The 14,059-nt window shown below is 43.5% G+C and overlaps 1 protein-coding gene across 4 annotated transcripts in view; it reads right to left on the bottom strand.

Moving 5' to 3' along the window:
- Positions 1-827: 827 nt before the first annotated feature.
- The window catches only part of LOC139245448 (calcium/calmodulin-dependent protein kinase type II subunit delta), a 539,947-nt gene continuing 526,715 nt past the window's right edge, over positions 828-14,059 (bottom strand). For 3 of the 4 annotated variants that reach the window (XM_070871168.1, XM_070871167.1, XM_070871169.1), the window contains 2 exons: positions 5,659-5,753; positions 5,336-5,568 (listed from right to left, as the gene is read on the bottom strand). In XM_070871168.1, coding sequence (XP_070727269.1) covers positions 5,336-5,568; positions 5,659-5,753 — 328 coding nt within the window. Of the gene's footprint in view, positions 2,614-5,335; positions 5,569-5,658; positions 5,754-14,059 lie in introns of those variants that run through there. The other variant, XM_070871166.1, reaches the window with a different exon arrangement.

Below are 14,059 nucleotides of genomic sequence, written 5' to 3'. Positions count from 1 at the left end.
CAAGCCTATTCACCTGGTGCTATTGTGAAAGAAGAACAGAAGTGATGGAGGAACACAGAGAATCTCTTATTTATTGAAGTAGACTTTATTTAGATAATATGGGCTCAATTTTGGCCCAGTATAATTATTGCAAATAGTTGTTTAAATTAGTTGTGAGATTAGGGCAATTTAATTCAACTATCTTTTACGTCTTTTATTTTTGTAGCTTAAGCTTCCATGAATGCTTCTGTTGTATAGTAAATTAACTTTGCGAAGTTTATCATATGATGTCCTGTATAGCTGTTTGATCCTATTCACATTTTTTAGTCAAGTCACTAAGTTCTGCTGGCCTTTGATGTACCTACCTGCGCTGATTTCTTAACTCTCCGCAAGGGTTTTCTGAAGTGGCCACGTACGCTGGCCTAAGTAGATTTTGGAGTAACTATAAGCTGGCCAAAGTGGCCAAAACTGGCGTAAGTGGCTGGTAATGCCCCCTTTTGAGAAAAATTAAACTAAAAAAATCGTAATTAGCTCACTTACACTGGCGCAAATTGAATGTGCAAAATGGGGATTTTTAAGATACTCCAGAAAAATCAAGTTGCTCCAAAAACAAAACAGAGCGACCTCTGGCCAATTTTGAGCTCATTAATTTTAATGCTTTGGCACCATTTTCTGTGCTCGTTAACATTTATTTTGTCACAGCAAAGAACACAAAACATTTCGAAACACCCTGAATACCTGAAACAGAAGCTCAGTTCCAAGATATGTCAGATTTCTCATTCAAACATTTGGATTTTTGAAATGAAATAAACACACACATGCACACACTACAGAGAACAGGCAATCAGGAGAAATAATCAGAAATTTATTTTGTTTTAATATATCAATCATTTACCATTATGGCAAGAATTCTGTACACTGTGTCCCATGATAAACAGCAGCTTTGCAGAATGACAGAACTTAAGTATCATTTCAATTGTGGTGGAAAAACCAAACGCCGCTCTGCAGAACTGGGTGTGGAAGACAGACTTAGTCATTAATACTACTTTAACACCACATGCGGTATTAAAATTTCAAGATTACACATATAGATTTTAATACACTTATGTTACTACAGCCAGTCACCAAAAAAGAAAATGCAGATTTTTCCCTATTTTTCTTAGATCTTATTGGCAGATTAATATGGCCCATAAATGTACATGCTTATTTAAACACAATTTCTGAATCCATGTAATGGGTACACTTTATTGCCATCTATTTCACTAGTAATAGCAGCTAAACCGTTCTATTTTTTGGGCTAACACGCAAGTTGAAATAATGCAAATAAATGAATTTTGCCAGGAATTAACTACTGAAGAGAGTCTGATGACTGCCAACAATCACTGAAAACATCAATTGAGATACCATGCACTATTCAGCACTGCAGTATAACCCTATAAGTATACAAGCAGCGAAGAAACAAGCATTTTAAAAGAAGGAACCACCCCCTCCAAAAAAGGATATGTCTGGTAACTTGAATCTTTTACGAGAACATCTCACAAATATACAGAAGCAGAAGCAAATATTATCCAGTTCACAAAGTATCAATAACCAATTTTTCACAGATGACATCAAAAGCATTAATCCCTGCGTTCATAGGAGAAAAATAAAAATTTTAAAATGATCGGAATTTGTTTGATCAGCTGCCTAGGCAAGGAAGTTCTTATATAAATGATGCACGTACATCACAGAGATCCACTATATTCAGTGTTTAAATTTCAAGGTCTTGTGTTTCTTTATTAAATTTGATACTATGATTAACTACCAACAAGCAGGTTAACATAGATCACAAAATTCTAAACTCTATTCCCACCGAAGCAATAAGCATTTGACTCAAATCACGATCTGCACATCAGCATAATGAAAGCAAGCTTGATTTACTGAAATGTATTGCACCCAAAATGAATAAAAATTAAATATCAACTTGAAAATGATCCTAGATGATATTGATATGAAATACAACAAATAAAATAGTACTAGCACATCAAAATTTACTCGTTTTGTAGATACTGATTCTATGATTTTGTCTCATATGTTTCAGCTAGAAAAAAACCCCAAATGAATGAAAAAGGCTGTTCAGCTACTGCAGTAGGTACTGCTTCTAGGCTGATACAGCCAGCCCTGACTGGATAATTCCAGTTTGTAAAACAAGTTTTGGAACTGCATGTATTCGCGCCCTGCCACCTTAATATTTATTATAAAAGTATTTCTGCAATCAGAGAATATGAATGTTTTCTTACAGATTAAGGGGGTACAGTAGCTTTTTAAAATATTTGATAATCCAGAAAAAAATACATTTTTTTTAGACGTTTACAATTATAACAAGTTAAGAAACCTGGCATAAATAAAAGATTAAAAAGTACTTTCAATATTTTCCCTTCCTTTGGTTTTGTTCTCCTTGTAGCATTTCTTCCCATGGAGTGCAAACAAAAATTTATGGATGGAATTGACAAAGGACATATCACAAGTGCACCGTCAGAGCTTCATGCATTCAGAAACATGCGTTAAAATAGACTGGAAGTGCCTATAATGTGATTGTGATCTTCCAGTCCATAATGAGTGCTGAGAATCCAGCAGTGGCACCACTTCTTTTAGCTAAAACAAAGAACAGAAATGAAGTTCAAATTTCTACCATCATGAACAAAGCCAAGAACTGAGCTAGACATAAAATTATTCAAATCCTAAACTTTTAAAATCACCAATCCCCGCTCGTCCCCCGCCGCGCGCCCCCACCCCCCAAATTTAAACATGATTGCAAACAAAAAACATACATTTCAAATATCTCTTGTGGCAGTCAGTGTACATAAAACAAAGAAATAAATTAACTCCCGCCGTACCCTTCTATCCCTCCCAGTGGATGCTTTTAAACAGACCCTTGGCCATTAATGTTACTTGTCTTTGGCATGGCAGCTCTCTTCCTTTCATTGCTATTTATTTTTCCCATAAATCTAAGAATCCTATAGTTTTCCCTTAATCCCAGATTGTTTAAAAGCCTAGCATATATATTGGCCTTTTCTGTTAATTGAAGCATCCTTTGGTATAGACTTATTATATAGTTAAGTAAATAATTTTTCAAATTGAGTAAAAAAGAACTTTCATTTTTAAAGTGCCTCAGAACATCCAAAACCATTTTACAACCAATAAATTATTTTTGACGTGCAGTCACTACTGTAATGTAGGGAAACACTGCAGCCAATATGTGCACAAGGTCCCAGAAACATCAGTAAGATAAATGACCATTTAATCTGCTTTTGAAGAAGTTGGTTGAAGGATAAACCTTAGCCAAGACACCATGGGAGAACTACCCTGTTCTTCTTCAAATAGGATCCACCTGAGGGCAGATGCTGACTTGGCTTAAAGTCTCTTCTTGATGACGGCACCATTGATAGTACAGCACTGCCTGAAGTGTCAGCAGACATGCTCAAGTCTTGTAAAATCCAAACACCCCAAATGAGTGCTACAAATGGTGGGAAAGGAATGATAAGCCAAGTTCAAATAATTTGGAAAAATGTATTAAAACACTTTGTTTCTCACACTTTTAGGAGCATTCTATAGTGATGCCAAAAATGGGAAGGGCTTAAACATTATTAAATGTTGTGGCCTGCTTCAAAGATTAAAGGGCCAGAAAAGATGAGGCCAGACGTGCGTGCGTGACTGTCATTAAAAAAAACAAGCTTAGGACATCATGTTGATGGACCTCGAGTATTGAGCATTTCTGTTTCAGCTGCATATTCTATCAGGAACCTCTTCCCTGCTCCCCCACTTTATTGTTCAGATATTGCATCTTAATTCTCAAACTGAAAAGAATTAAACTATATTTGGTTTTAATACTGATTTTTAAATAGAGTTTTAAGTTATTGAATAAATGCTGTGGTTCAATTTATCCTGACTTTAAAACAGAAGGCCTAACTTCATAAATCTTAGAGCCATGCAGTAGTGGACACTATGGGCCCAAGTTTCCACATGATTTGCGCCTGATTTTTAGGAGCAACTGGAGGAGAACGGACTATCTTAGAAATCGCAATTCTCCACATTTTTTTTTCTGCAGTTCTAGTCAGGTAGAACAGTTCTACTTTGGAACAGAATTTTTTCTTCAAAAGGGGGCGTGTCCGGCTACTCACACCTGATTTCAAAGTTTCCACAGTGAAAACGTACTCCAAACTAACTTAGAATGGAGCAAGTGAAGATTTTTGTAGAACTGAAAAAACCTTGTCTACACATTAAAAAATCAGGCGCAGGTTACAAATTAGGCGTAGAGAATGAGGTGGGGGGGGGGGGGGAAGGGAAGTCATTAAATTCTACAATAAATCCTTAGTTATACTTATACAAATATTATACAAATAAATCCAACCTGAATAAACATTTATAAGCAAAGAAAAGATTAAATAAACCATCTTCCTACCTGTGTGAAAGTTCTTCAGGCATGCCTTTAGGAAGCGGTTTGCCGTCGGGACCGAAGGCTGAACGGGCCGAGCCCGAGATTTTGGGCAGGGCTCGTCCCCAGCACCAGAGGTAGGTGGCGTTGGGTCGGGTCGGGGAGAGAGGTTCGGTTCGGGTCGGCGGGGGAGGGAGGGAGGGAGAGAGGGAGGTCAGGTCGGGGAGGGGGAGGTCAGGTCGGGGAGGGGGAGGTCAGGTCGGATCCAGTCCGGGGGCGAGAGTAGAGTCGGGTCGAGTCGGGTGGGAGCGGCAGACGGGTCGAGTCGGGTCGGGGGGGGAAGCAGGAGCGGGAGTCGGCAGGAAGCAGGAGCTGGCTGTGGGAGGAGCCTTATTCACGCAGCCCCAGTGAGGCCATTTGGCCAGGGCTAGGGGCTGCGTGCTTCGGGCCCCTCCCACACAGTTTCGGGCGCCTGGAGCTACTGCACTTGCGTGCCTACTGTAGCGCGCATGTGCAGAGCTCCCGGCATTGTTTTCGGCGCAGGGTCCTAGCTCCGCCCCCTACAGCTCCTGCTGCGCCGCGCCGAGGGCCAGAGGACCTGCAGGGAGGTGGAGAATACGGAGGGTTTTTTTAGGTGCACTTTGTGGCGCGAAAAACGGGCGCCCAGCTCGGAGGGGCGCCCGTTTTTTATCGAGTGGAAACTTGGGCCCATTATATGGCTAATTCCCAAAAATGAAAAACTATTTTTCAGATTGTCCACAACTTTATTAAGAGTCCTTTATTTTCTTCTTATTCATTTTCTTTATAAATATCATGTAATATGAATCTTACTTTATTTTAAAAAAAAGATAATAATTTCTGTAAATAGAGAATTTCTCATTTTATCGCTGCAATTTTGAAATATCCAACTCTTTGTGTACTTCATCAACATAGAAATTCATCTTACTTGACAGGTACAGATGGGGCTCCTGAGCGGTGGAAGTGAACATTTTGCCACTTCCCATCACGGCGATGCCAGACTCTGGTTTCCTCGGTCTGCATGGTTTTTGGCATGCTACTGCCATCGATGTACTGTGTGAGGCGGATGTATGCGATACAGGCTGCATCATCACCAATCAGATGGACATGAGGGTTCAATATAATGGTGTGAATTGGCTTGTGGTTCTTAGACAAAGCTACAAAAAGAGATGTACATTTATTTAATAATGAAATCATACCAAAATTGAACTCTTTAGAAAACTAGAAATAATGTCCACATTGTGTACCATTTTCAAAGTAGAATCTGTGGAAATCCATTCCTTCAACCAAGTTGCCCAGTGCTTCAGGTTCAAATGCAGTGAGGCCTGGGTCACAAATCTTCCTACAAAAACATTTAAGAATAACATTTTCAAAAATGAATATTGTTCAAAATTATAAAAATGATCCCATTTACCCTCCATTTAATATACTAGGGAGGACACCCAATCTGGACAGCCAAAAAGTCACAAACATAATGGGTGTGAAATATTAGCTTTTAGCATATTATCCAAATGTAACAATTACTTTCCCCAAGGTGCAGATACACAGTTTTAAATACCAGAGCTGTATACAAAACAATTGAGTGAATCAGTAATTTTGGTTCAGTAATTCATGTTGCTTTAACAATTTTCTCTGCTAATTAGGATGATCACATGTAGTTCTAGCATTGAAAACCTTTAATGATATCCCAATGAAAAATATAGCATGATTATTGCTACCATCACTGTTCAGCTTTTATCCAGTTTATCCTTGAGTGCTGCTTATGATGAGGTATTTCTTGTCAGGACTATCCTTACCGACACATCTGCAAAGTTGCAAAGTGTCGCCAAAGTTACACTCCAGTTTTACATGATTAGCTCTATATTGGACCCAGCCCTTGGAAGAAGGTTCCCCTGCCCCCTTCAGCAAGGATATGTGCTGAGTTTGGAAAATACATGCAAAAACCACTTTAAATTTGGAGAGTTGGTCTTCAGGCCAACTTATGTCCCAAAAGATCCCAACATTTCAGCTCCTTACTCTATGAAGTACGGACAGCTTCTATTGGTAGCTGCAACCTGTATTGCCTAAACATGTATACTTGAAATCAGAATTACTTTCATAATTCAAAAATTGGATTTACGTCCCCAAGTGAGGTGCCTGCATGAGTTACAAATCATTGAGTCAGAAGTAGGTGCATTATGCTGAGATTCAGTAGTAGAAATTATATTTAATTAGATGAACTTCATTATTTATGCTGCTATGTGCTTCATACTTTATTTCAAAGTAAACATTTAGGCCTGGAAAGAAGGTGCAAGTCACACAGCAAATATACACCATCATTATGACCACTTTAAAAACCTTTGGGACAACCTAATCTTAGTTCATATGTAGACGGGGTATCCAAAACTCTTGGAATATCCCTTGATTGAAAAAGCAATGAAGGTTGCAAAGGCAGGCAACAATGGTACCATATAGTCCAGACCAAAGTGAAATTCTGGCAATGCATGGCCAAAGGAAAGCCTAGCCACCAGTTAAGTTTGGTTTCTCTATTTCCACTATAAAGCTTCTTCATTATCCAACACTTAAGCCACATCTCTATTAAAAGAGTCCCAAAAAGTGTCACTTGGCTACAGCATACTTATTGCCATTGTGGGAGAACACCACCGCAGGTCGGGGCTATAAATCTCCAGTCATCCTGGTTCAACCCTTGCCACTGGATAAAGGCCTAGCTCTATCGAGCCCGTGTGGTGGCTGATGTGCAACGGTCACCACAGGTTAAAAAAATCCACGCACAGGCATCTTCCATCCCCCTCAATTGGAGTTCAGGACTGTGTGTGTGCGCGTGTATGTGGAAATCCCCCGCGGGCTATTCTTTAAATAACTGAACAGTTTTCAGATTTCAGCTGTCCAGGCAGAGGGAGCCCTGGGAGCGCTTAGACCGGTGCAACAAGCCGAATTCGACTCTTAAGCAGCAATCTGCAATCATTTCTATTGTAGTAAAAGGCATAGTATAGGTGATACCAGCAGACCAGGCTTCAGTGCCTATGCTCACTGAACCTATGGAGGGACAATCACTTGAACAGAACAAGTTTTTTGTTGGATTTAGGGTCCTTGTTTCAGGCAGTCAGCTTATTTGTTCCATTTAAGTCTGCACCTGTCCGCTGACAGTTGGCAAATTATAGATATTGTAACATTTTATTGTAACAGTCGGGTACCGAATGTACTGGGTGCAGCCATTTTTTAAAATTCATTTGAAACTTGTTTCTTTTTCTCTTGTTTTGTGCCTTTCCCAGGTGAGTACATGGCTGCAAGCGGGGCGGGGATTATGTCGGAAGTGTAAACAGGTCCATGTAACTGGAGTTTTTCCCCTGTCAATTCGCGTGCACGCTTTGGCTGCCGCTCCAGACCCAAGTCATTCAATACTTCTCCACTTTTCCCCCTCTTTTCTTTTCTCTTTATCCCTCCCTGACCATGCTCCCAGGTCATCATGCCTCGTTTCATCTCTCCTCTCTCAGATACTCTGTCCTCCCAAATCTCTACCTCAATCCTTCATTACTCTTCGACGTTCCTACTCTCCTGACACCGTCCTAGGCTTGACTCCCTCATAGATAAGCCTACAACTTCCGTCTGTGCCTTTCTAGGCATCCTACGAAGGGCGCATCGAGGCATTCATCGCTACCTCCTTACGTGCAGCAACCCCAACTGACCCATCATAATCTCTCGCCGACCTTCTCACCCAGCGTGCCCACTGGGGGCTAATCTTGCCAATCTCCTCCCCATCCAACTCCACCCCCCCCCCCCGCCCCCACCCCATCTACCCACCCACCCGCAGCGCTGATCTCCGCATCTCCCTCCAGAATGTCCATTCGGTTGCGAACAAGGCCCTTGCCATTCATGAGCTTATCGTGGATGATGGCATCAACATCATGACTTTGACGGAAACCTGGTTGAAGGCAATGACACCTTACCCTTAAGTGAAGGCTTCCCGCCTGGCTATACCTTCCACCACTTGCCCCGTCCAGACCGCCGTGGTGGCGGTCTGGCTCTCATCAGCAAATCAGACCTTGGTCTGTCCCCTTACTCTTCCGGCACTTTCTCCTTCTTTGAGCATCTCGCCTGTCATGTATGTATGCTTGGCGTTACTAGCCACCAGGTGGCGCCACTGTCGGAGGCCATTGGGCTGTATGCACGTGTGTGCGGCCCAGGTATAAAAGTCAAGCCGTCATGTAATGTAATCACTTTGGGCCCGAATAAAGCAGAGCCAGGTTCGTACCAGTGTTAGTTTACAGTATTCAGTCTATCGAGTTATTACATACATAACATTTGGTGACGAGGTAACTTAAGAACCTTCACTTGCAAAAATGAGCACAATTGAAATTCTGGAGAGATTCGTGGAAGGAGGGGGGACTGGGCAGATTTTGTAGCCCACGTGGACAAGTACTTCGTTGCCAACAAAATGGAGGAACCCACTGACGTAGTTAGGCGCAGGGCGGCCTTCCTCACGAGTTGCGGTCCGAAAATCTATGTACTCAAAGAATCTTCTCTCACCTGCACGCCCAACGGACAAGGACTATGAGGAATTGCGTGCTCGGGTATGTGACCATCTCAAACCAGAAGAAGACATCATCATCTCACGATATTGCTTCTACAAGCCTGAGGGCCAGGATGTGTCGGAATTCACCGCACCACGTGGAGGATGATGACCAGCATAGCGCGGATCCGGATATGCAATCTGAGATACCAGAGGAGGAAATGTATGGACTGTATTCGTTCCTTACAAAAAGCCAACCAATAATGATTAAGGTGAAACTTAACGGTGTGCCGGTACCAATGGAATTGGACACGGGTGCGAGTCAATCAACAATGAGCCAGAGGACATTCAACAGGCTGTGGGACACTAAGGCTGTGAGGCCTAAGCTGAGTCCAGTCAATGCCAAGTTGCGTACGTACACTAAAGAACTCATAACGGTGATTGGCAGTGCAGTAGTCAAGGTGTCGTATGATGGTGTGGTTCATGATTTACTGTTATGGATTGTTCCAGGCAATGGTCCAATGCTGTTCGGCAGGAATTGGCTAGAAAAAAATAAAATGGAATTGGAACGATATCAAAGCATTGTCGTTGGGAGGATAATACTCCATGTGCTCAAGTGCTGAGCAAGTTCCCCTCACTATTTGAACCAGGCATCGGCAATTTCACGGGAGCCAAGGTGAAGATCCACGTGGACTCGGATGCAAGACCCGTCCATCGTAAAGCTCGGGCGGTTCCGTACATTATGAGGGAGAAGGTCGAAATCAAACTGGACAGACTCCAGTGTGAAGGGATCATATTACCGGTCGAATTTAATGAATGGGCCAGCCCCATTGTTCCTGTGTTGATGAATGATGGCACTGTCAGGATTTGGGGAGACTACAAGGTTACGATCAACCAAGTTTCGAAACAGGATCAATACCTGTTACCAAAGACTGATGACCTGTTTGCAACGCTAGCCGGGGGGGAAGTCGTTCACTAAACTGGATTTGACGTCGGCCTACATGACACAGGAGCTGGTCGAGACATTGAAGAAACTTACGTGCATCAACATTCATAAAGGACTGTTTATCTACAACAGGTGTCCTTTCGGAATTCGCTCGGCTGCAGCCATATTTCAGAGGAACATGGAGAGTCTACTGAAGTCCGTCGGTAGAACCGTCATGTTCCAAGATGACATTCTGGTCACAGGTCGTGACACCGCCGAACATCTGAACAACTTGGAAGAGGTTCTACATCGTCTGGACAAAGTGGGACTCAGACTGAAACGTTCAAAGTGCATCTTCATGGCACCGGAAGTTGAATTCCTGGTGAAAAAAACTGCTGCTGACGGCATCAGGCTAATGGACTCGAAAACCAAGGCCATCAAAAATGCACCCAAGCCTAAGAATGTGACGGAGTTGTGTTCGCTCTTTGGTCTACTCAACTACTTCGTTAATTTCATACCTAGATTGAGCACTTCATTAGAGCCACTGCACATTCTGCTAAGAAAAGGCGACAACTGGGTTTGGGGTGCGTCTCAAGATAGAGTTTTTGAGAAAGCTACTAATCTGCTTTGCTCTAACAAGCTGCTGGTACATTATGATCCGTGTAAGCGTCTAGTATTGGCCTGTGATGCTTCGTCATATGGAGTTGGTTGCGTGCTCCAACAAGCTGCTGAGTCGGGTAAACTACAACCTGTTGCGTATACTTCTAAAAGTTTGTCAAAGATGGAAAGAGCCTCCAGCATGGTAGAAAAAGAAGCATTAGCCTGTGGGTATGAGGTTAAAAAGATGCATCAGTACCTGTTTGGTCTTCGGTTTGAACTGGAAACAGATCACAAGCCATTCATTTCATTGTTTTCGGAAAACAAAGGTATCAATATCAATGCATTGTCCCGCATCTAGAGGTGGGCACTGACATTATCTGCCTATGATTATGTCATTCGCCATAGACCTGGCACCGAGAATTGTGCTGATGCACTGAGCCATCTGCCGTTGCCCACACCGGAGGTGGAGACGCCATAGCCTGCAGACCTGCTGTAAGTTATGGATGATTTTGAAAGCCCTGTCACGGCTCAACAAGACAAGACCTGGACCAACCAGGACCCGATATTATTGGTTGTGAAACGTTGTGTCCTTGTGATTGGTCTGCAATACCCAAGCAAATGGATGATGAAACCAAACCTTACAACCGAGGCAAAGATGAACTATCCATTCAGTCAGATTGTTTATTGTGGGGTAATCGTGTTGTTGTGCCTAAGAAAGGCAGAGAGAAATTTGTATATGATCTACATAGCACTCATCCCGGTATTGTCATGATGGAAGCCATTGCCAGGTCTCATGTATGGTGGTCTGGAATTGACTCTGATCTGGAATTATGTGTGCATCAGTGCAACACTTGCATGCAGCTAAGTAAAGCATCTGCGGAATCGCCGCTGAGTCTGTGGTCGTGGCCATCTAAATCATGGTCCAGGATCCACATCATTTTGCAGGTCCCTTCCTGGGAAAGATGTTTTTAGTTGTGGTGGATGCATATTCCAAGTGGATAGAATGTACAATCCTGCCATCCAGTACATCCACAGCTACCATTGAGAGCCTTCGTGTCATGTTTGCCACTCATGGTCTGCCCGACATCGTTGTAAGCGACAACGAACCTTGCTTCACTAGTTTGGAGTTTCAAGAGTTCATGAAACTCAATGGCATCAAACATGTGAGGTCAGCACCATTCAAACTCGCATCTAATGGTTAAGCAGAGTGTGCTGTCCAAACCATCACGCAGAGTATGAAACGTGTAACTCAAGGTTCACTGCAGACTCGCTTTTCATGCATATTGCTTAGTTACAGGACAAGACCCCACACGCTTACCGGGGTCCCCCTTGCTGAACTATTGATGGAGAGGTCTCAAGACCAGGCTCTCTCTCTTCCACCCTGACTTGAACGATCATGTTGAATGCAGACGTCAAAGTCAGCAGTGGTATCATGATCGCTCTGCCGTGTCACGCGACATTTCTGTTAACGATCCTGTGTATGCACTAAATTATGGTCAAGGTCCCAAGTGGATTGCCGGTACTGTTATGGCCAAGGAGGGTAACAAGAGTGTTTATCGTCAAGCTCAAGAATGGGCAAACATGCAGGAAACATGTTGATCAGATAAAGCTGCGGCACATGTATGAACCGGAACAGGCTGAGGAAGACACAATCAGTGACCAACCAACCTACCCTCAGTCATTAGGGGACTCTGCTGTCATCAATGAATCTGGACTTTCAATCCCTGACATGGTCATTGCCACTCCCATCAAATCGACTACCCAGCCCCCAGTCATAACCGACCCAGAAAGCTTGCCCAAGACTGGAGTTGAACTGAGGCGATCAACTTGGGAGCGGAAAGCCCTAGACCGTCTCAATTTGTAAAAAGACTGTTACCAATATCTTAAAGGGGGATATTGTCATGTATGTATGCTTGGGGTTACTAGCCACCAGGTGGCGCCACTGTCGGAGGTCATTGGGCTGTATGCATGTGTGTGCGGCCCAGGTAAAAAAGGTAAGCCATCTTGTAATGTAATCACCTTGGGCCCTAATAAAGCAGAGCCAGGTTTGTATCTGTGTTAGTTTACAGTATTCAGTCTATCGAGTTATTACATACATAATATTGCCCTATTCCACGCCTCTCATTTCAAATTCTCGTCCTCTACCGCCCACCCAAGTACCATAAGAATGTTATTACTGATATTTCTTTACTACTTTCCTGCTCTGCCTCTGCACCGAACGACTTCTCATTCTCGGTGATTTCAACCTCCATCTCAATTCATCATGCTCTCTCTCCTCTGAGTTCACTACCTCCTATCCTCCCTGATTTCTCCCTCCATGTAAACTGCCCAACCCATATTCACAGCCACCCCCTTGACCTTGCCATCTCTTGTGGCCTCGCTACTCCCATTGTGTCAATCGCAGATAAAGCCATCTCTGACCACTTCCTCGTATCGCACTCCTCCCACATTCCCCGTCCACTTCCACCTTCCCCCCCCCCACCCCACCCACCTCCCAACCCTACCTCCTTCTGTGTCCGCCCCTGGAAAAAACTCTCTCCGAACTGCACTTATGAACTTCCCAACTGTCCAGCCTTCGGCCCCCCCCCCCCATTCACCATGACATTTCTGCAGCTACCGATCTACTCAACCATACCCTCACCACCACCTTTGATGCCCTAGCTGTTCCTCCTGATCATCGCTCCCTTAAGTCCAAGGGACGCAGACTTGAACGGATATGGCGAACAACTTGTTTAGCCATTCACCGCCAGATATGGCTGGACCACATAACCCACTATTGGGTCCTGCTCTCGACTGCCAAAATTGCTCACTATTCATGAATCATTCTCGAATGTAAAGATAAACCCCGGCTTCTACTCTCCACTGCAAACCACCTCTTTAAATCCCTCTCTCCAGTCTCCACCCTTACCTCTGAAAATAAGCGTGAAGAGCTCACGGACTTCTTTGTGTCTAAGATTGAGACCATCTGCTCGGGCGCCTCTGCCTTTCTTTTCCCTAGCCCATCGAGCCAAACTTCCTGTAAGGATCCCCCTTGCCCTAGCCCTGACCTCACATATTTCTCCAGCTTCCCCCCAATCTCCCCTCATGACCTTTCCGAGCACATCCTGTTCATGAGACCCACTTCTGCTCCCTTGACCCTAGTCCCACCAAACTACTGACCACTCAACTTCCTTTTCTGACTCCCATATTAGCTGACATTGTTAACGATACTCTCTCCTTGGGTATTTTCCCCCTCTCCTTCAAATCTGCTGTCATCTCCCCTCGCCTCAAAAAAAAAACTCTGGAACCCTCCGTCCTTGCAAACTACTGCCACATCTCCAACCTCCTTTTCCTCTCCAAAGTCCTTGAACATGTTGTCGCCTCCCAAATCCATGCCCCTCTTTCCTGGAATTTCATGTTTGAATCCCTCCAATCCGGATTCTGTGCCTGCCACAGTACCGCAACGGCTCTCATCAAAGTCACAAATGACATCCTTTGTGACTGTGACAAAGTCGAACTATCCCTCCTCGACCATCTTGACTAGTCTGCAGCCTTTTCTGCAGTTGAAACATAGAAAATAGGTGCAGGAGCAGGCCATTCGGCCCTTCGAACCTGCACTGTCATTCAATATGAT

This window comes from Pristiophorus japonicus, chromosome 2 (genome assembly GCF_044704955.1).
Source record: "Pristiophorus japonicus isolate sPriJap1 chromosome 2, sPriJap1.hap1, whole genome shotgun sequence".
NCBI lineage: Eukaryota > Metazoa > Chordata > Chondrichthyes > Pristiophoridae > Pristiophorus > Pristiophorus japonicus.
Note: the sequence above shows the minus strand (reverse complement) of the source record. Positions and strands in the feature narration are given on the sequence as shown.